The sequence below is a fragment of the Diabrotica virgifera genome, chromosome 6 (assembly GCF_917563875.1).
Source record: "Diabrotica virgifera virgifera chromosome 6, PGI_DIABVI_V3a".
Lineage (NCBI taxonomy): Eukaryota > Metazoa > Arthropoda > Insecta > Coleoptera > Chrysomelidae > Diabrotica > Diabrotica virgifera.
Genome location: NC_065448.1, coordinates 196,934,872 through 196,957,794, shown reverse-complemented (window position 1 = coordinate 196,957,794; position 22,923 = coordinate 196,934,872). Strand labels below are relative to the sequence as shown.

General features: G+C 31.3%; 2 protein-coding genes across 2 annotated transcripts in view; one reads left to right on the top strand and one right to left on the bottom strand.

Annotated features, from left to right (window-relative positions):
* LOC126887097 (DCN1-like protein 2) overlaps positions 1-22,923 on the bottom strand; it is a 72,348-nt gene that overhangs the window by 33,663 nt on the left and 15,762 nt on the right. The gene's annotated exons all lie outside the window — the stretch shown is intronic.
* Positions 1-22,923, top strand: part of LOC126887094 (probable glutamate--tRNA ligase, mitochondrial) — a 46,351-nt gene that overhangs the window by 13,050 nt on the left and 10,378 nt on the right. Inside the window, exons 2-6 of the mRNA XM_050654429.1 lie at positions 532-766; positions 4,223-4,418; positions 4,557-4,771; positions 11,688-11,919; positions 16,199-16,359. Coding sequence (XP_050510386.1) covers positions 532-766; positions 4,223-4,418; positions 4,557-4,771; positions 11,688-11,919; positions 16,199-16,359 — 1,039 coding nt within the window. The remainder of the gene's footprint in view (positions 1-531; positions 767-4,222; positions 4,419-4,556; positions 4,772-11,687; positions 11,920-16,198; positions 16,360-22,923) is intronic.

Below are 22,923 nucleotides of genomic sequence, written 5' to 3'. Positions count from 1 at the left end.
ATTTATTATTTACTTGTTATCGCTTCATATTTACAACGCAAAAAAGTAATTAAATTGTAATCGGTTTTTTAAAGATTTTGCTAATCATTTTAACGTTCTATTAATGAAATATTTCGGGTACTTTATTATCATGTAGATGGCGCTTAGATTAATTTATAATTACATATTACGAAATATTAAAAAAACTTAAATTCAGTATTTAAAACGTAAGTATATTTAAGGTAAAATATACACCACAGCTTTGACCTACTAATATTATTTCCTATTAATGTTTTTAATTTCAATGTTTTAAATTAATCACTTTGACATTTATGTTAAATTTCCAGTAAAAGCTTACAGACTTGTCACTACTGGCGCTCGCGAATTTTTAATTATCCCCTCTACCTACGAGCTCATAGCGTATAACTTAACTACAGGATAACTTTACGTTGAAGATAACTTCGGTCATCCATCACACGGCTGATTGTGTCTGCCAGCTAAATAACTCAGATTACACTAGCAATCAATTAATAGTAGAATTTATTTTTGTAGGCTTTCTTCATTTAGGAGGATTGAGAACAGCTCTTTATAATTTTTTATTTGCAAAAAAGCATCATGGGAAATTTATTTTAAGAATTGAAGACACTGACCAAACTAGATTGGTTCCAGGAGCAGCTGAGCAACTACAAGAGGATTTAAAATGGGCTGGAATAGACATAGATGAGGGCCCTTTGCAAGGTGGAAATGTTGGCCCATACTTCCAATCTAAAAGACTAGATATATATAAGTAAGGATCTATCCTAATATGAATGTATTCAATATTTTATGTTGAGATTTTTAGTATTAGACAGAGGAGTCTAAATACCAATATAAATTGTTATTTCCATTTTATAATATTTCTCTTCTAATATTCTAAAGGAATCTAGGAAACTAAAAATTTCAATTTTTTTTCCATATCTCATAATATCCAGTAAAACCTCCGTTAACTAAAATAATTGGGAGGAGGCCGTTTCGGATAACAAGAATTTCAGTTAAAAAAAACATTGTTTTTATATTTTACTTGTATCAAATGACATAGTATTCTTGGTCAAAGCTGGCATTAAAAAAAGAATGTGTGTGTACTTTGTACGCACGTAAGAAGTTATACTTCTACATATTATGTGATTTTTAAGACAATACCAAAAATTTAAAAAAATAAAAGAATAAAACGCACACAAACACATCGAAAAATGCCACAAAGAAAAAATTATTTCTGAACGATAATAATTGTTGGCAAAAATTTTAAATACGCATTTTCTGAAAAAAAAAATTATATAACAAATATACTTACAATCATAAAATGCATAAAAAAATAAAAACTTGCATCGGGAATCGAACCCGTGAATTTCGGGGCGCTTTGATTCGTAATCGAAGCCTAGACTCACTCGTCCAATTCCACATTATTTGTCATGTAGAAAAATAGGGTAACTGAACATTTTACTGTTTGACAGTTGTTTTGAATATAATTAAATTATGTAGTTTAAATTTTGTGGAAGAAAATATTAAAATATAACAAAACAGTAAGAAAACAATATATTAGATGAAGATTGGTAGAACTTTTGTTGGTAATCAAATTAAGTATGTAAATCAAAGCATTACATACCTACTAGATAAATAAATCTACGCCAAAAAATCATAATTTAAAAATAAAAATCGGACCTAATTTGGGATTTCTCTCTAAAATCCCCATTCTTGAGAAAATAAAGGTACAGTAGAGCGTCGATTATCCGAACGTCGATCAACCGAACGACCGCTTATTCGAACTATCGACTCCTGCGTCCCGCACTCGAATACCGAGCAAGCGTTAGTAATTGACGCTTAAAATATCTTCAATTTTCTTCAATATTGTATCCAAAAATAATTATGTTGTTGCAAAGACTGCACTTTTTTTTTAGTTGCTAGTTGTCATTATCAAGATATAAATAAATATGTAGGTATATAAATATGGCTTTTATTCACTTGTGGATAAATATGTATGACTATAAATATGTATCAATATATTGTAGTTCGATTATCCGAACAAATCGGTTTTCCGAACACCTATGTCCCCCAATTAGTTCGGATAATCGACGCTCTACTGTATTTCAACCTAATCCAAATGTGTAATTACAATATGATTATAATAAAAACTACTTACCAAACTAGAATGAGTTTTCCTTGTCCAAAATAGTCCAAAAGTCCAAAAATATAGGTATATGAAAACTATTTAAAAAGGCAATATAACTATTAACTAACTTTTGTTTGTTGTTTCTTTTCACACACATTTTAAAACATAACAACCATAAATAATCAAACTACAGCTGTGCCACAGCCGCCATATTGAATAATTTTTGACATGTCATTTGAACATCCAAGCAGAACAAAGTTATAATGCGCATGCGCCGGGATCATAGGTTTTAACATATAAAAATTCACCCTCATATCGCCGGTAAAGAAGTATAACTTCAAAAATACTATGAAGTGATTTCGTAATGTTTTCTTTAATATGTAAATAATATAAAAGAATAAAATTAAGGAAAATGAACATTATGTTTAAAGTGCTTTTTAAAGAAATCTTCTATTTGCTTTTGTGTTTTCCTTTGACGATATTTTGCATGTACTTACAATGGAATGCTAATGAAGGAATACATATTATCTAAGCCATATCTACAGTCTGAAAAATGAAAGAATACCCATGAACGATCACATTAATCACTTATTTTGTAAATAACAAATGTTTGTTATAGAAAAAGACAGCAAATACAAAATAAGCGATTGATGTGATCGTTCATGGGTATTCTTTCATTTTTCCGACTGTAATTATATCCAAAATGATATGAAAAAATGTTCTGGGTCAAAAATACCCATGATATGCATCCTAGGGTTAAACAACTACAGTAATAAAAAACATGTGTTGTATATTTAATTGTGTTCTTTAGTGGTATGAAAGCAATGTTGACGATATTGCCAAATTATCATCGAATTGTTTCCGTTTTGCGATTCAAATTTACTTTTTATTGACGAAATTATTGAAACTATCAGCCATTTCATAGCAGACTGTCAGCTGTTTCAGTTAAATAATGTTTCGGTTAAAAAGGTTTCAGTTAACGGAGGTTTTACCATACAGTATTAATTTTTAGTTTTTGACTGTTGTTAGTTTTATTTACCATTTATTTAATTTTCTTTTATCATCAAGACAATTTTAAATATTATTAATATTCATTTTGATTAGTTTTTGCATGACCCTGTTACTACCAGACTCAACTAAAAAAACTTAGGTTTAGCTACTTGTGGTATGTACATCTAAGTATCACCAATACCTATATCTTTTGAAAAAATATATCGCTACTGTTTTGTTAACTAGATAATGCTTTATTGATTTTATTACATTAAACAATTAAAAGCTAACAGGTACTGGTACACTCACTTACTTCTGGTAGCGAAAGGGTTTTATGGTGATAAAAATACTATAATATCAATACATTCATTTTTTAAAGACAAATTGAATATCTTCAATCAGGTTTATGTATTTTTTGTTTTTTCTTGTAATTACTAAATAACTGATAGGGTTTGTCGACATATCTTTTGGATGGATCTATTACCAGTATTTCTACAGTCAGTAGATATTTCAGTAACTCAGTAATAAGTAGCACTATGTTTAGCTATCTATTAAATTAACAAACTTTTATAAATCATGCCTTAAGCCTCCGGCTCCACGGGCGAGAAATTGACGCTAGCAGTAGCAGTAAAATGAACTTAAAGTTCCGCGGAACGGAATGGGAATAGCCGAACTGAACCGACTACGCACAAGTCCTGTAGTCGGTACAGTTGGGCTATTCCTATTCCGTTCCGCGGAACCTTAAGTTCATTTTACTGCTACTGCTAGCGTCAATTTCTCGCCCGTGGAGCCGTAGCCTTAGTGGATGCTTCAGAAGTCAAACGGTGTAAGTCACATTCCCTAAAAATGACTTATGAGATTTAACCAAGATTTAACACATATTATTATACATCATAATATTATAATTTTGTTGTTTGTGTTTATGAATATAATACTTGTACATATTATGATAAATAAAGACGGATTATTTATTTTTAATGACTCATTATTTTTCTGCAACTACTTTCACAAACATCTTCTTATCTCATTTTATACATTTATTGACTTCACCGATTTACTTCTGAGACATCGAAATATTAACATTATTTTAACTTCTGCCTTTTTTAGGGATCAAGTTCAAGTACTTTTAGAAAATGGATCTGCTTATCGTTGTTTTTGTACAGACAAGAGATTAGAACTACTAAGAAGGGAAGCTCTAAGGAAACAAGAAATCCCCAAGTATGATAACAAGTGTAGACATCTAACAAAAGAAACCTTAAAAAGCCATTTGGATAGCGGAAAACCATATTGCATTAGGTTCAAAGTTGGTAATACTTGAATATAGCCTTTTTTGAAGATTAATCACTACTTCATTCAGTTTTTCTGTTATTTTTTATACACATTTCTCACAATTTTGTAATATGTCTACTTTCCAATAGTTGAAAATAAAATTATTTTTTAGATTAGCGATAAAGCAGAGAGTTTTGATGATATGATTTATGGTAAGATAGCCTATAATATTTCACTAAATGAAGGTGATCCAGTTATTTTGAAATCCGACGGTTATCCAACTTACCATTTTGCCAATGTAGTTGATGATCATTTTATGGAGATATCACACGTATTGAGAGGCGTTGAATGGCAAATATCTACTACAAAACACATTCTATTATATAGGTAAAAAGCTTAAAACCAAAATAACAATATAAAACAAATCATTGCATTGTCGTTATTGGGTCAATCCAAGCCAAGTGGTCCAAAGGTGGTTGCTTGACTATTTTTAATATTTTTTATTTTTTTACCTTTTAAACTTCAGTCTATAGAAAGCACAAAATTGTATTTATTTTATTTTTAAAAGATTTATTTTGCCGATGACGGCCATTTTTGTTAAAGCGTATCGATCATTTTCACGGAAAACATGGCTTCGCTCTTTAGCCAATATTTTCACTGAGGTTTGTCCTAGAAGAAAAAATCACAAACCAAACTTTTTAGAAAATATTGTTCTAAAAAAACGGCCTATAGCATTATTTACTTTCAAACTACCCTTAAGGCCTTAAAATGAACCTCAAAGTTTGAAAAGGTAAACTGATAAAATGACATTTTCAGCATTTTTTTAACAGCATAAGGCAAGCCGATAATGGTTTGTAATTTTTTTTCTGAAAAAGACATATGTACATACTTTAAATAAAAAAAAGTTTGAGCTTTGAGACTTGAGTAAATTTTCTGAAAAAAAATTTCAAAAATCTAATTTTTTGCAAAATCTCAAAGTTTGACCCCGTATGTCTCTGATGGGCAGGGATGAAAAAATTTGAAAGTTGGCTGAATGTTAGCCCCTAGCAAGTAGAATAAGGAGTAAAAATTTGGAATTGCAGACTCACGTCATATAGAAGTTACAGGCCTGAAAAAATGACCAAAAATCAAAATGGTCAAAATTTGAGCGTTTGCGGACAGGGTAATTAAAATTCCAATAAACTGTCTAATGAAATAAAAATTAATTTATTTTCACCAGATTTCACAATTAATACAAATTTATACAGGGTGGGCCAAAGAAAAGAGTCCACCTCGATATTTGGCAATAGTTACCTATTAGATTTTAAGTAAATGCCGAAAAAGGTTTATTTTTATTGTTATATTGCAATTTTTTGGCATATATTTCATTCTACGTGACGTCATCCATCATAGCGTGATGACGTAATAGATGATTTTTTAATGGGAATAGGGGTCGTGTGGTATCTCATTTGAAAGCGTGTTCAATTATCTATTCAGTAATATTAAGATTATTGTCATAATTTATACAGGGTGACTAAAAAATTTTTTTCAATTAAATTAATTGACGCAAAAAGAAGAATGTATGTAATTTATTTAACTCAAAATGCATTGTACCTACCACTGTCAGAAAATAGAAAATATGTTTATTTCACAAATAAACATATCTTTTCAGTTAAATTAAATCACAAACAGCCTCCCACCTACATCTTGACAGTTTGAACATTTAATTTAAGCCAAAAAGCAATGTTTAATTGCCAAATAATAATTCAGCTAACTTTCAAATTTTTTGCATCCGGTCCCATCGGAGATATAAGGGGTCAAACTTTGAGATTTTTCAAAAAATTACATTTTTGAGATTTTTTTGAAAAAATTTACTCAAGTCTCAAAGCTCAAACTTTTTTATTTAAAATATCTACCTATGTCTTTTCCAGAAAAAAATTACAATCCATTATCGGCTTGCCTTATGCTGTTAAAAAATGCTGAAAATGGCATATTATCAGTTTACCTTTTCAAACTTTGAGGTTCATTTAAGGCCTTAAGGTTAGTTTGAAATTAAATAATGCTATAGGCCTTTTTTTAAAGCATACTTTTCTAAAAAGTTTGGTTTTTGATTTATTGTTCTAGGACAAACCTCAGTGAAAATATTGGCTAAAGAGCGAAGCCATGTTTTCCGTGAAAATGATCGATATGCTTTAACAAAAATGGCCGTCATCGGCAAAATATTTTTTTTTTAAATATAATGAATGCGATTTTGTAGTCTCTATAGACAGAAGTTTATAAGGTAGAAAAATAAAAAATATTAAAAAAAGTCAAGCAACCAACTTAATTTATATTGGACCACTTGGCATGGATTGACGCTATTATAATGGTTCAATGAACAGTTGCATTTGATTTTTTTTTATCTCGACTTGAAAAGATTTTTTGTACCATGACCACTTCGCAGAAATTTGGCTACGCTGAAGAAGGAAACTAGGGGGTCATTTCCTTCTCGTCTAAGGGCTAATCAAGACATTTTTAGTAGAGAAACAATGCTGGATCATGGAAAAGGTTTGATAACATTTGGGATAAACAAAATATTCAAATCAAAACTTTTTTACTATCATGAAAAATTCCATGCTCACATACAAATCTTATAGAATCGTGCATGTGTCTGACAAGACATCTATAATTAGCAGTTTTTGCAATTGATGATACCTCAAGGAACATATGTGACATAATGCCAACTTGCGCTTTTACCCTGGGGTGGATGTCACCCCTTCTCGGGGGTGAAAATTATTTTATTAAAAATAATACCGTATATCGATAGAGAGACACATTATAAGCAAAATTTATTATATAGAGTTATTATATATTATTAAACAAATTGAAAGTCAATGAGTTAAAATCCAAATACATGTTTATTGGTAATAATACTCTTTTTGGGAAATTCTTAAGTTTGGATGTTCACATTACATTAAATAATGAAAAAATTGAAATGGTCCAGGAAATAAAGTATTTGGGATTCATATTGGATAGGGAACTAACTTTTAGTAAACATGTTGATTACATTTGCAGAAAGATAGGGGAAAAATAGGTTTTTTTCGAAGAGTATCACCATTTTTTGACATTTCAAACTAAATTAACAATTTATAATTCGTTAATATTACCTCACTTTTTTTATTATTGTTCATTGATTTATACAGGATGTTCTAATTATGACAGGCTTCAAATTCTCCAAAATAAGGCTATGCGAGTAATATTGAGATGCAATCGATATACTCGAATTCAAGATATGCTGAAAACTTTAAATTGGTTAAAAGTTGAACATTTTATGTATGTCCAATCTATGACATTCTTATTTAAGATGGTAAACCATTTATTGCCTGAGTATTTGAACAGTCAGTTGGTCCCGATAGCAAATGTTCATGAGCAAAGCACTAGAGCTGCAAATTCAATAAATTTTTATGTTAGAACAACCAACAAGTCCATTTCAATGAAAAGCTTGTTTCATAAAGGAATTGTACAGTTCAATAATATACCTTATCACATTAAAAATAGCCATAATGCAACTATCTTTAAGAGATTATTAGTCCATTATATTAAAACTAAGACCTAGAAACCAATTGGCAATGTTTGTTGTACTTCCAGTGTTTTTATTTTTATTTTATTTTCTCTTTTTTTTGTTTATATATTGAATGTTTCTGATTAATTTAATTTGACAATGCTTATTTCTTTATTTGTTTAGTCTCATGTTTTTAATTTTTGTAATACTTTATGATAATTATACAGCGCTCCTTGCCTTGACAATTCTTATGTAATTTGTACAGGTGTGGAGTGCAATGTTTTTTGTTTTGTGTATTATCTATTATGATAAATAAATAAATATCTATCTATCTTAATATAAATCTATACTTTTTGAGTTAATAAAGATCAAAAATTTCATTTTTTCATAAAAAATTGCATGTTTTAAAGTCATTTTTCACGTATAACTCAAAAACTATAAGCTTTAGCAAAAAAGTTATTACTACCAAAATTGAAGATAATAAAAAATTGAATAAACTCCTCTCTTAAAGAACTAAACTAATGTTAGTTCAAAGTGAGTTATGGACAATTGAATGTATATTTTTTTCGACGAGCACTCAAATGTAAGTATTCAAGCTTAAATAATGTTTTATTTCAATTATTCTAATTGTATAAAAGTAGTAACCTTTGCATCTGGGGCTTTTCGTCTTAAAATTTATAGTAATTCTTACAAGAATTTCTTTATATTAGCATAAGTAATTATTTCAACAACTTTGAACGGTTTAGAATGCATATTTGTGAAAAAAAGATATAATTTGAACAAATCTAAATTTTTAAAATTATCGTAATTTTCATTTTCTTTTGATAATAACTCCAAAATTACTCAATATGCGTAAAAGATGATACATAACCAAATTCTAATTTTTTCTTTGTCAAATACTTTATCTTCTTCATTATTCCTGTGGGGTAAAAAATAACCGAGATAGAAACGTATAAAGCTTAAATTTTGCTGCGAGAACCACGTAACCGGGGCAATTTAACCTTTTATCTTTAAAAAAGTAAGGGGTATAAAAGATTAAATTCAACGTGATTTAATAGTCCTTGGGATTATCTTGGTTTTTAGGTGAACCTGATATCATACAAACTAACGGAGGTATTTAAAAAAATATTAACATTTTTTGGAGAAATCTTTAAAAGTTAAATTTTGAAAAATGTTTGCAGCATCAATTTTAATGCTATCAGCTTGTTCCGAGGCTCATTTGATAGATACTTCGAAGTACTTTAACAAATGCTCAATAAGTTTATGGTATAAAATGCATAATTTTCCCGTGATTTAAGCTTGAATACTTATAGCCACTTTACACGATGCAAGTAATTGCGCAATTAATTGCACAATTTCTTGCGCAAGAACTTGTGCAATAAGTTGCAACTAACTTTCTGCAATAAAGTGATTACACGGTGCAAACGACATGAAATAGACAGAAACTTTGACAAAATAGCATAAATTTTAGGTTATGTTTGTTTTTACAAATTAAATGTAATTTTTTGAGTAGAATTATCAGATATTAGATTAAAGATGTTAGATTATAATTTGAGAAAATTATAATATTATGTATTAAGTATAACAAAATCAATTAATACCTAATCCAAGTATGTAATACATATGATTCATTTACAAAAGGAAACAAGTTGTAAGAAATAAAATAGTTTTTTTTAATCCCTATGTTGCATAATTAAAGTTATTCACCTGAATAATATTATCTGTGAAGCGTGAAATTGGTAAAAAGTTCCTCTAGTTTTGTTAATAAATTGTTTGGTTTGAAATTTAAGATGACAGAAGTTCAATGTCATCAAAATCTTTTATTTGTTGACAGCAGAAAAGTAAAAACAAACACTGTAGCCTTAAAAGTTACTAAAAATATAACCAAATTGCAGAAAAAATTGCATGAAAAATAGGACATGTTCTATTTAGCTGCAACTTATTCTTGCAGCAAGGAGTTGCAGCTTTTCTGTGCAATTCGCGTATGACACGATGCAATTTCTATTGCTGCAAGAAATTGTGCAATTAATTGCGCAATTAGTTGCATGGTGTAAAGTGGCTATTAGATTTGGGTACTAGCCGAAAAAAAAAATATACATTCAATTACCTATAACTCACTTTTAGTTAACATTAGAATATTTTTCTAGTAGAGTTTATTTCATTTTTTATTAGTTTCAATTTTGGTAATAATAACTTTCGTGTAAAAACTTGCAGTTTTTGACTTATTTATGAAAAATCTGTTAAAAACATGCAGTTTTCTCACGAAAAATTAAAATCTTTGATCTATAATAACTCAAAAAGTAATAACTTTATATAACAAATTTTGCTTAGAATTTGTCCCTCTATCGAATTATGGGGTTACTTTTAATATAATTTTCACCCCCTAGAAGGGGTGACATCCACCCCAGGGTAAAAGCGCAAGTTGGCACCATGTCACATTTGTTCCTTGAGATACCCTCTAACCACTCACCAATTTTCATACAAATCGATGGAGGTTCAACAAAATCGGAGGTAATAGTTCCTATCCACCTTCAGTGACTGCACTTCATTCAGTTTTTTACTCCTTGTTGTGCATTTCAATGATTTCGTCCACAAATATCATAAATAGTATTGGGTTAAGTGTTATTTATTGTTTATTATTTATGGAAGATCCAAGCAGAGACTACACCAGTATATATTCTGTGATCCAAGTATTTTGTTGTTAAATATGTTCAAAATTGAAGGGCACAGGCGAAAAACCTCGTTAGTCAATTTTTTCATGAAATGGGCTGATGACGCTATCGAGTGGCTTCAAACGAATAGTTTTTAAACATTTATTAACTTTTGTACAAAACACCGTGGATCTACTAAAAATCCACGTTAGAAAATATGCGGCACTGGCGAAAAACCCCGTCAGTCATGGCGCGTGTATGGAAGAACCCCGTGAGTCAAATAATAACGCTGTTCAACAGGAAGAAAATGATGACGAATACGCATACGCTGACGACCCCCCAATTGATGGTGACGAGAATTGACTTCAGACCGTTTTTTTAATAGTTCGTTAGGTTTTACTCTGGTTTTTTACTGCAAAAATATTAAGAAAATTGTCAATAAATTAATTAAAATGTTTTCTATACGTCAATTGTTAATTTTTTTAGCCTCCAGAATTGAAAAAACTTAAATGGTTGTTTTCTCGAAATTTACTTTTTTTGACTGACGGGTTTTTCCCCTGTTCCCCTATGCCCTGTGCCCAGAAAAGTGATTAAGAGATTTATTAATAATATATTGTTACTATGGAACGCTTACAATTATTGTAAGCGTTCCATAGTAACAATATATTATTAAGAGATTTATTAATAATATATTGTTACTATGGAACGCTTACAATTATTGTAAGCGTTCCATAGTAACAATATATTATTAATAAATCTCTTAATCACTTTTCTTCTTTTCTCGATTGAGTATTAGTTTTTGTTGTACAGTATATAAATTACTACAATCACTGAATACATAATTAGTGAAAAACTTATCATATTAATTAACTGAACTAATTATTTAAGCAAGTAACAGTTATCCAAGAATATTCAAAAGCCATCTCTTTAAAGTTAATCATGACATTTTCAAGTAATGTTTACATATACCAGTGAGAATTTTACTACACGTAATTTTCCGTGTAAAGATAGAAAAAGTAGGGATAGCCGTAAAATATTTGCGCCTTTACTCTTAACGTGTTTGAACAAAATAGTCTTCATGCATATTTATAATACATTTACCATTTAAATTTAAACGAATATTTTGTTTTAGAGCATTTAACTGGGATCCACCGCTTTTCGGACATTTGCCATTATTAATGAATGCCGACGGAACTAAATTAAGTAAACGCCAGGGTGATATTAGAATATCACATTACAAAGATACTGGAGTTTTTCCACAAGCCTTAATTAATCTTATTGTACATTCTGGTGGAGGCTTTTCTAAAGATTCTGAAAGACATTTAAAACCAAAATGTTATAGTATGGATGAATTAACCCAACAGGTAATTTGAGGTTATCGGAGCAACAGTGGCCTAAGCCCAAAATCGAAGTTTTGAGATAAATGCAATTTTGCATAAGTATTTCCATTATATTTATGTAATGACGCTACAAATTGTGTAGCACCATCTAGCCAAATATAGAACTAGGTTGTGGAAGCACCTGTTAATTCGAAGATTTAATGCTGCTGCTTTTATTGCTGTATTAGTCAAAAAATGCCCAATTTGTGGCTGAGGCCACTGTTGCTCTGAGGGCCTCATTTATTAACCTTCGTTCATTTTCTTATTTCCATTCAAGAATTACTGACGGTACCGTATTCTTGCGAGTATTCGATACATTGCGTTTCATTAGAATGTTATGAAACTCGATGATTACGTTGTGAAACTAATACTTTACAGTTAAATATTGTTTAATATGTGATTAAACCACAGTAGGTTTTTTCATCACATTTTTTTGTGCGCTAAATAGAATCATATCCTCATTCTGTGTGAGTTATAAGGTGTTTACGTGGATCATTAACCGGAGATTAAACCACTTCACAGAACAAATCATAGGAGAATACCAGGCCGGATTCAGACCAGGACGGTCTACTATTGACCAGCTATTCAGCGTGAAACAAATACAGTAGAACCCCGATTATCCGTGCTCCTCGGGACCCGACGTGGCAAGGATAATCCGAACATTTATTTATTTTTTATAATACATAATATGTACATATGTGCCTACCATAAAAATATATATAAACCTACCACAATATTTTAGAATAAAACGTGCCAAACATTCTTTTGGATATCTGCTCGAAGAAGGTTTCATCTTGAATTTAAGTCCTTTGTAATTTCAAAAATTATTTTTTTTTACTTGTGATTTTGAACCTTGAAAATCGTCATTTTTCGTTTTTTTTTTTTCAGTTTTAAATTGTTTATAACTCGAAAACTAGAGAAAAATTACAAAAGACCTTTTTTGTTCCCAATGATCCAAAGAACCTATAAAGTAACGTCTACCCGGGCCGAAAAAATTGATTTTTATAAATTGTTTAATTTTTTTTTAATAAATGTAGCAATAACTCAAATAAGAAATTATGGCATTTAGGTATAGGGAATATCATATGAAAAATAATCAGTATTCCTTAAGGATTCCAAAACCTAAAAACATACAGGGTGTTCCATTTGAAATAAGAAAGTTCATTAGATTTCCAGAAAAACGGATGATTTGACAACAATGTTATTACCACTATAATATCGACCGCATGTGAGTCCTGCCATATCCGTAGAATGACAGGATACTATTGATTTTACGAAGAAAATTTTTTGGGCAGGTGGGTTGCAAACGTGCTAACGGAGTATAATATGTATACAAACATGTAAGGAAAATAATAAAATTTTCATGATTTTCTGGGTCCTGCCAACTAAATAAATTAAACATATTTATTTCAAAATGATAAAAAAAATGTTGGCATGACGTCTCCTACTGTTTAAGTATACTTGTCCCTTGGAAAATCATGCGCAAAATTTTTACCCTGATTCAGTGATTTTCTGAGTCCTGCCTTTAAAAAGTTATAATACTCAAATGCAATCAATACTTTTTCGGTACTCGGCAGGAAGGTTAAACGGTTCTTGTAAGATGGCAGGAGTCCTAGATTTGTAAGAAAATTCGTGAAAAATTCCACGATGTTCTGAGTCATGCCATTTTGCATATGTTTCAAGAATCTTAATATAAGTCTATTTACAAAGAGGCAGGATGGATTTATAGTTATTTCGTATACAGGGTGGGGCATTAGTGTGACAAAGTCCAATTACTCGTTTGTCGTAAAAGATACGAAAGAAAGTTATTTAGGTAAAACGTGGGGCAAATGGAGGATCATAATTTAAAAATATTTTCTAATATACAGGGCTACCCTTATTGACAGGGTGATACACACTTATGTTTTTTTTTACATGGAACATCCTGTATGTAATTTTAAGATTCCTAAGATAATTTTAAGGTAATTTAACACAATTCACATAATCCAAAAATGTTTCCTAAGGGAGCTAGAGCTCTTTGAAGATGGCGCCTTGTAATTAGATTTTTTTATCTCCAGAACGCTTCCATTTCGATAGACAAAAACTGGTCCGCCTTTTTATCTTCCAGAGATAAATCGATTCCATCAATTGCGAATCTCTAGTACCGGTCATAGGAGTCCGTTTTGGGTAGGCAACGGTTATTTTATCGCATAACTTTTTTGTCTTAAAATTTTAAGCATTTTGACACTATATTATTAAATTGTGAGGTATTCTAGTACTAAACGGTACTCTTGCTTTAAGTCGGTAGGATGCACCGTTTTCTAGAAAAATCAATTTCAAAATTTTTCGTATTTTGAATTTAAGAAAAATTTGAAAAAAATATAAAAAAAAAACGGTGTATTTACCGACTTAAAGCAAGAGTAACTCTTAGTACTAGAATACCTCATAATTTAATAGGTACTCTACTGTCCAAAATGCTTAACAATTAACGCAAGTTATGAGATTTCGTTGATCTACCCAAGACGGACGCCTATGACCGATACTAGAAATTGACAATTGATAAAATATTCATCTCTGGAAGAGAAATAAACGTACCAGTTTTCGTTTTTCTAAATAGTTTTTTTTTTATTTTTTTTTGTCAAATTCAAAAACCGAAAAAATTTTCAAATCGATTTTTCTAGAACACGGCGTATCCTACCGACTTAAAGCAAGAGTACGTTTTAGTACAAGAATACTCCATAGTTTAATAATCCAGTGTCAAAAATGCTTAAAAGTTAAACACAAAAAAGTTATGTGATAAAATATCGTTTCCCTACCCTAAACGGACGCCTATGACCGATACTAAAAATTGACAAATGATGGAATCGATTTATCTCTGGAAGATAAATAGGTGTACCAGTTTTCGTTTTTCTAAATAGAAGTGTTCTGGAGATATTTAAAAAAAAAATAGAATATGCCATCTTTAAAGAGCTCTAGTTTCCTTGGGAACATTTTCGGACGAGGTGAATTGAGTTAAAATTTTCTTAAAATTATCTGAGGAATCTCCGGGCTTCGATTGTTAGAAGAGTTTCTGGACACCCTGTATAAAAGGTACAATCCCTACTATAACCAATTAATTGTAAAATTATTGATTTTCTTCCTATTACTTTTATTACGTTTACTTAGATACAAATATGATCTAATCGCTTAAAATAAATAGGTTACAGTTTGGTATTAGTTTTGAAAGGTCTGTAAAAATCCGAGACATTCCTCAGAAAAATAATATTTAATACCGTACGATTCTTTTAACGATATAAAAATTAATTTTTATGTATTAAATATCTTTGCTGTTATCCTGCCACGTTATAAACGGTTTTAGATTAGTGTTTTTTAAGCATACTTAACATGGCATGACTCGTTAAAATTGTGGTGATATGAATATGTTTGTATAACAAACTGCAAAAATTTTCCTGACTTAAAATTTTATTTTTATATACGAAATAACTACACAACCATCCTGCCTCTTTGTAAATAGCTTTATATTAACATTCTTGAGATATGTCCAAAATGGCATGACTCAGAAAATCGTGTAACTTTCCACGAATTTTCTTACACATTTTTAACTATGTGTAGTAAAAAAGGTGTAACTAAACATCCTGCCATTTTGAATAATGTCTACTTAAATTATTTATTTTATAATACAATTTATTTTATGACTCGAAAATCACGGAAGCAGGGTGAAAATTTTCCACAAAATTTTCCAAGGGACAAGTGCAGTTAATTAGGAGGCGTCATGCCAACATTTTTTTCGATCATTTTCAAATAATTATGTTTAATTTATTAAGTTGGCAGGACTCGAAAATTATGAAAATTTCATTATTTTCATTACATGTTCGTATATCCATATACACTCTTAGTAATTTTGCAGCCCTCCTGCCCAAAAAATTTTCTTCATAAAATTGATAGTACCTATCCTGTCATTCTATGGACATGGCAGGACTCAGAACTTCATTGCAACTCCCTATTTTTTCCTCATGGAAAATCTAATTTTCACAGGAAAATGTCACAGAAAACCCGTGGATTTTTCCATAAATTCTAAGTACCTTTTCTAACCTTCCAGTATTGCAAAGGGCAGGACTTAGAAAATCGTGGTTGAAGTTCTGTTAATATCTCCCGGTTTAAGAGTGGAAATCGAATAATCAAATAATAAAATTATAAAATGTTATTTTCATTACAACCAGTTGTGGTTTAATACCACATAAACATAATATTTAACATTAAAATTAAATTAACCTTTTGCTTTTAGTTTGATGTTTCAAGAATCAACTCACATTCTGGGAAGGTAATGAATGAAAGGTTATTACAATTTAATAAACTAGAACTGGAAAAGAAAATAAAAGATCCTTATGAACTAAATGTTTTGGTGGACAAAGTTAAGGAGTTATTAAAAGTTACATTCCCACAAAGGTACTTAACACGTTTTTATAAACTTCTTGTTATAAAAAGGCTAAAAAAGTCAGTAAATTAGTAATTTTTTTTTAAATAATTTGATGAATATGGTCTAGATCAGGCCTGTCCAACATAATTTTGTGGAGGGCCGGATTTGTAATTTTGTAACTGTAGCGGGCCGACTGACTATTGGATGGATGGATGTGCGCAGTGTTGCCACAGGTCTTGGACAAAATTTCGGTAGGCTGCTGCTAATTTTCAGGTAGAATCATCAAATTGCGGTAGATTTTTTTAGGTAGAAATCGTCAAATTTCGGTAGTCTTTATTTTTTGCTTTTTTTGCTATTACATTGCAAAAAAGTGATACTTTAAGTATGGGCAGCAAGTATTGAAAGATAAACTACCTTTTTTTAGTAAAAAACAGTAACTTAAGTAGATAAGTAGGTTAAATAGGAAGTAGGTACTTATAATATAAGTACCTAGAAAAAAAAAGTAAATAAGTTGGATATCTTTATTTCAAATACCTAGGTATTTTTTATATACAAACAAAAGAAAATCAATCAATAACGAATTGAAATCAATGAAATATTTAACAAAAAAACAACAGTTAATAAAAATATACAAGAATATTGTCTACGTCCCTACGTTATTAAGGAAGAAAACCTTAGTTTTACTTATCACTCTAAAAACCTTATTACTAATGAGATGTTTGACATTTTTTCTGTTTGCACAGTGTATCTATGTCAGCTGGTATTTTAGAAGTAGCTATGCGCAGAATGCCTGTCAGATGATTGTCTGATAAAGATGATCTCGTTTTCGATTTATTATATTTCATGCGAGAAAAAAGCTGCTCGCAAATATATGTACTACCAAATAAAGATATTTGTTGAAGAGCTAATTTGGTAAGGTTTGGGTATTGGTTCCGATTAATATATTTTTTATAAAACTCAATTAATCCGTTCGGAAGGCAACTTTGATATGCCGTTTTTAGAAGAGAGTCACTTTGCAGTTCAATCAATTCCATCTGTAAGTTCAGCACAGCACCATCAATTTCAATTTCAAACGGATTTTGGAACACTTTCATGTTAGGAATTTGTAATTTGAAGTCTACGAATCTCTCTTCAAACTCATTCCTCAATCTTTGCAACAATGACACGTACTTGGCTAAGTCCAACATTTCTTGATTTCTGGCAGATGTCTCCCAATGAACCAACTGTTTTTGTTCCAGTTGTTTTTCTAACAATATGAGCTTCTTTGTGAAAGCTTGAATGTGTTCATATAACTGCGTGCATAATTGATCTTTTCCTTGCAGTTTTAAGTTAAGATCAGAGAGGTACTTAGTAATGTCAACCAGGAAGGCCAGATCAGCCAACCACTGCTCATCAGTTAGGAAATCAATTTCTTGACCTTTGTTTTCAAGAAAAATCTGTACTTCGTCGAGCAACGAATAGAATCGTTTAAGTGTGGATGCTCTACTGAGCCAGCGAACGCTACTGAAGTACACGATGTCTTCGTGATCTGAACCGACATCAGACAGAAAAGCCTGGAACTGTCTGTGATTCAGTCCTCTTGCACGTATAAAATTAACTGTCTGCACTACTTTATCCATCACGTGTTTCAATTCAAGTACTTTTGCACACAGCTGTTCTTGATGAATAATACAATGATGCTGTATGATTGTATGTGTGACGTTCTTGCGCATTAAAGCTGCAAAACCACTTGTTCTTCCTGTCATTGCTGGCGCACCGTCTGTAGTCAATCCGCAAAGATTTTCGATTCGTATATTTAACTAATGCTTCTTGCTCCGGACACGCTACCGATGCAAACATCTCCAAGCATTCCTTGACAAATTCTCCGTCTGATAGGGGTTTGCTTCGCTTGGCAATGGCTTCTGCTATCATGAAGCTAATTTTTGTGGATGTCTCGGAGTTTTCTGTTGGTATTCTGAACATCGCCTGTTGACCGATCATATTTTTTTTTCAACGAATTTACTCGATCGATTCTAATTTGACCTTGGTATTCATCGTATTTAGAAGCGTGTTTTGTGAAATAATGCCGCTTTATATTGTACTCCTTGCAAACTGATATTTTTTCATGACATATGAGGCACAGTATGTTACCATTTTGTTCTATGACAAAAAAGGTGTCAGTCCAACTGTTTTTAAATATTCGACATTCTTTGTCAACTTTACGTTTTTTTTCTGATGACATCATGTTCTGCAACAAACACAAATCAACACTGCAACACAAATGAACCAAATCGCCAAAAGAATCTTCACTAAGTCCGTTATAATTGCTTGTATCGCCCTTAAGTATTCGCTGATCTTCGCTTTGTTTCCGAACTGGAACTGTATCTGCACGTTTACCGTTAGCCGTATTTATACGCGAGTATAAATAATAAAGTTAAAAGGTACAGGTACAGAAGTTTCTCCTGTTTAAGGTTTTAATAGTAAATACTATTTTTAGTTTGGAATTATCTTCTATATCAAAATAAGCCACAATCCTTCACTATTCACTCATTCAGGTAGATACATTTTACCCACAAAATCGTATTTATAAAAGCACAAAGGACTGGTCAGTGGTCATAAAAGTATTAGTAAATCCGTATCTGATATCTGCTACCTGGCTCGCACGTGTTACAAGCTATTTAAGTAAAGTGATTCAAAAATTCTTGAAAATTAACCAAACTCTGTTGCCAAATCTATCCGCTAAAGAAATTTTGTAATAATTTTGTTTTTGCGGTAGAAAAAAGGAGATTTCGGTAGAACGGTAGATTTTACAGGTTTTCGGACATTTCAGGTAGATCTACCGAAAAATCGGTAGCTGTGGCATCACTGGATGTGCGTGAGCTCTGTGGCTCTGCGTGGGTGTGGGTTCGGTGAGAAGGGACTCGCGGGCCGGATGAAGGGCCTACGCGGGCCGCATTGTGGCCCGGGGGCCGTATGTTGGACAGGCCTGGTCTAGATGAACTTCGGACTAAATCGGACATTCTAAAAACATTGTGCGTTGTTACAATAAACTTCTGTAAACTTATTTTTTTCTTAAACATAACTGATATTTAATTTTTCATCCTATCTATTATCTAAAAAGAGAGACCCCAAGTAGCAATTTTTCGACGCATTGGTTGTCAGTACAAACAAATGCACTGTATACAACGTTGCCCGAGAGCATTTTCAGTTATTTCGGCCAACGTCCCCTACCCCAACTGACATTACGATGTTACAACCTTTAGTTATACGGGCAACTAATTTATTACCATTGTGGCAACTACATATCACAGTTCAGTTTTTTCAACAATCGCAACGACTTAAAAATGTTATAATGCTAAACTAATTTACGCCCTGGCCGACTCTGTAGTTGAGTTTGAGTAGAGTTGTCTGTCACGTCACGACCCTGTGTTGTTCTAGAGGTGTGATACGTTTGAGGCAATTTCCAGAGGAGAAAAAGAATTTATTTTATAACCTTATTTTTTTCTTATTATTATATATTTTATTTTGATGGAAATTTTCAATTTATTTAACAACCTGTTTATTTGTTTTTTTAATAGCTGGTTTCCATTCCATGGTTTTATCAGTAGATTTGAGATTTGATAACCTTAATCTTTGTATCAGCTTTCGTAGACAGGGTTGCCAGGTCAGTTTTTACTCTTTTAGTAGTTTTGTTTTCACAAAATCAGTAGATTCTTTTTAGGCCATGTAAATATACAGTAATACATCAGTGATATGCACATCCGTCCTAAATGTCCCAAGAGGAATTCCACAAAATTGGAAATCTAATTATTCCAAACCACCAACTGGTAATTACCATTTTTTAGCTAAAATCTACTAAATCAAAAACTAAAATATACTTAAGGATTTTTGGGATATATTTGGGATTTTTTATAATAAAAACAACAGCTAATTTAAGGGGATAGGCGCAAATCGTCTGTTAAAATGTTCAATGTATTTTAAATGTTTTCATTTTTTGCGAATCCTTAGAAAACTAATAAGTATTTTTGAAAAATTTAAACGCACAAAGAAAGATTACGTTATTACCGAGGACCGAAAGTCCCTGAAAACTTCTATAATGTTTATTTTAATAAGTTACAGGGGTGAAAAAAAGAAAAATTTAGTGTGACTTTTAATTCCAAATATCTCGTTCAAAAGAAACGTTTCGGTTTTTCTAAATAATGCAGTCTTTCATTCTGCGTTTAAATTTTTCAAAAATACTTATTACAGTTTCCTCATGATTCGAAAAAAATTGATTAAATTCTGTTAAAATATACCAAAAATCTACTAAAAAATATTGCCTACTAATGGTTTGTTTTTAACCAAGAGGAGTGATTCAAATTTACCGCGCTGTAATGCTTGTTTGTAATTGGTCCAACTGCAGGCAAGTTTACTCCACTCTTATAAAATTTTGACAGTAATGACATTTATCAAATTTTGACACTAGTGGAATTTCATAGGTTAGTTAAGTTATACCGGCGACTTTTTGTGTTAACTGTGTTATTCCTTTAATGATTGTTAGTCTGCTTTTATATAAAAAGCAGTCGTTTTTAGAACTCTTTAGCGACGTATTAATATAATATAATATTTATGGATTACCGTTGAGGGCCGACATGATCAACCAAAAAAGAAGACGTATTTGGTTGTTATTCTAGTGACTTTCTTATGCGTGAATGTGCCTTTTAAGTTTACTCCTCCTGGTTAAAAAATAAACTAAAGATTTTTTTAAAAAATATCAAAAGTCTACCAAAAAAGTAGAAATCTACTAAATGTGGCAACGCTGTTAATGAAAATGATACACTTTTGACACTGGTCACATGACCTCTGTCGCCCAATAAGAGGGTGTGTTCTAAAATGGTTTTGATAGTCGGCGCGGTCGGGTTTGGTTGGCGATTGGACTTCTAAGTTGTCTTGTCCGTCTAAGGTTGGTTATAAGGTATTTTTTAAGAAATATTGTTTAATGCGCCATTTTGGTTTTACTTGAGATTTTTGGGATGTAAAGAAAATGAAAACACAGAATATAAAAAATGCAGGCATTTTCTGATACCTTTAAAAGCACCATCAATACATTAAATTTATACAGAACATCTTTAACATAAATTTTGACATTTATATTAAAATTTGATTTTTTAAATTTGCATATTTTTGTCAAAAATGTCATAAAAAAAGGAGCGCGTGTGTTTTTTAAAGGTGAAATATCCATATTTGACGTTAATCTGAGATGCGTTTATAAATTTCACATCAGGTAATAAGTCCTTTATGTATTTATATAAATTTAAATACCCAATACGATGTCAAAACAGTTTACTTTTTGGTTTTCGCATTCACCATACAGGTGTTAAAAATATAGGTAAAAAAACATAACTAGTCTGACTCCTTGAGCAACCATTGCACGCGCATGTGCTTTTTATAGTCGCTTCAGTTGTCTTATGCAACGCTTACGAAACGATGTTGCTTACAGGAGGTTGCCTAGGCAACGTTAAGACAACTCAAAAATCGTCCACCAAATCAGTGCAGAATAGGGTCGTCTTCTAGGCAATAACAACGTTGTAAGAAAACGTTGCCACGCGGTAGACAACGTTGTCGCGTCGACAAATTGCTACTTGGGACACATTATCTTTAACGTTAATTTATTTGTGAAACGGGAAAAAACTTGGTATATTGCATAACTCCTTTATTTCTAATAGAGCAAGTAGCTCAAACAGCTCGTGTCTCAGAAAGTATGCTAAATAGGGAAATTAAGAAAGGTGAAAACAAATCATCAACTTCAAAATTTCCAGCATCCGTGTCCAGTTCCGGCAAGGTTCCAGGAGGAACCATCTCTTAAGGAGGGGGCAATAGCTTTGCTCCACCCTGATCGAAACTTCGCGACATCTCGAGAAGCACTACGGGTGACCTAACGCCAGAATTCAAGTGCGTTCGGGAAGAATATTTTGAAGAATGATTTTACTATTTACAGGGTGTTTGGTAAAGAATGGGCCATAGCTTAACCTTAGATTCCTAAGGTTAAAATAGGTTTATTTAAGCTAACTTACCTTAGTACGAAAGTTGATAATATCCGAAATACAGGGTGTCAAAGTTAAACTTTTGTTTTATTTATTCTTGAATATTTCCTAACAGATATGGTAATAACACGAAACGTAGCAAACGGGAGTTTTTTGGGATGCGAAATCTAAATTCGCCACCACAAATGATGAATTACCCAGATGGCGCCACGTACGTCTTTCAGCGCTCATTTAATACGTTCAATTTTTTTATCCCCCACTCTACATACTTTTTGAATCAAAATTTATATTCTCTTAAAATTTTTACTTAAAAAAGGTATACTACATTCATCTCGCTAAATTCAACCGTTTTCGAGATAAACGCATTTTAAATCTGCGATATAACATTTTTTTTGCATAATATCATTGTAGTTAGATCCGAAAAGTAAAATTTAAACCATAATAATTGTACCAGTTCTCATATTTATGTCATTGTATAGCAAATTCCATTTGAAGAAATTTGCAATACATTTTTGTAAATTTTTATGGTTTTAAAATATTTTTCGGGTCTAACTACAATGATACTATGCAAAAAATTATGTTGCCTCATAG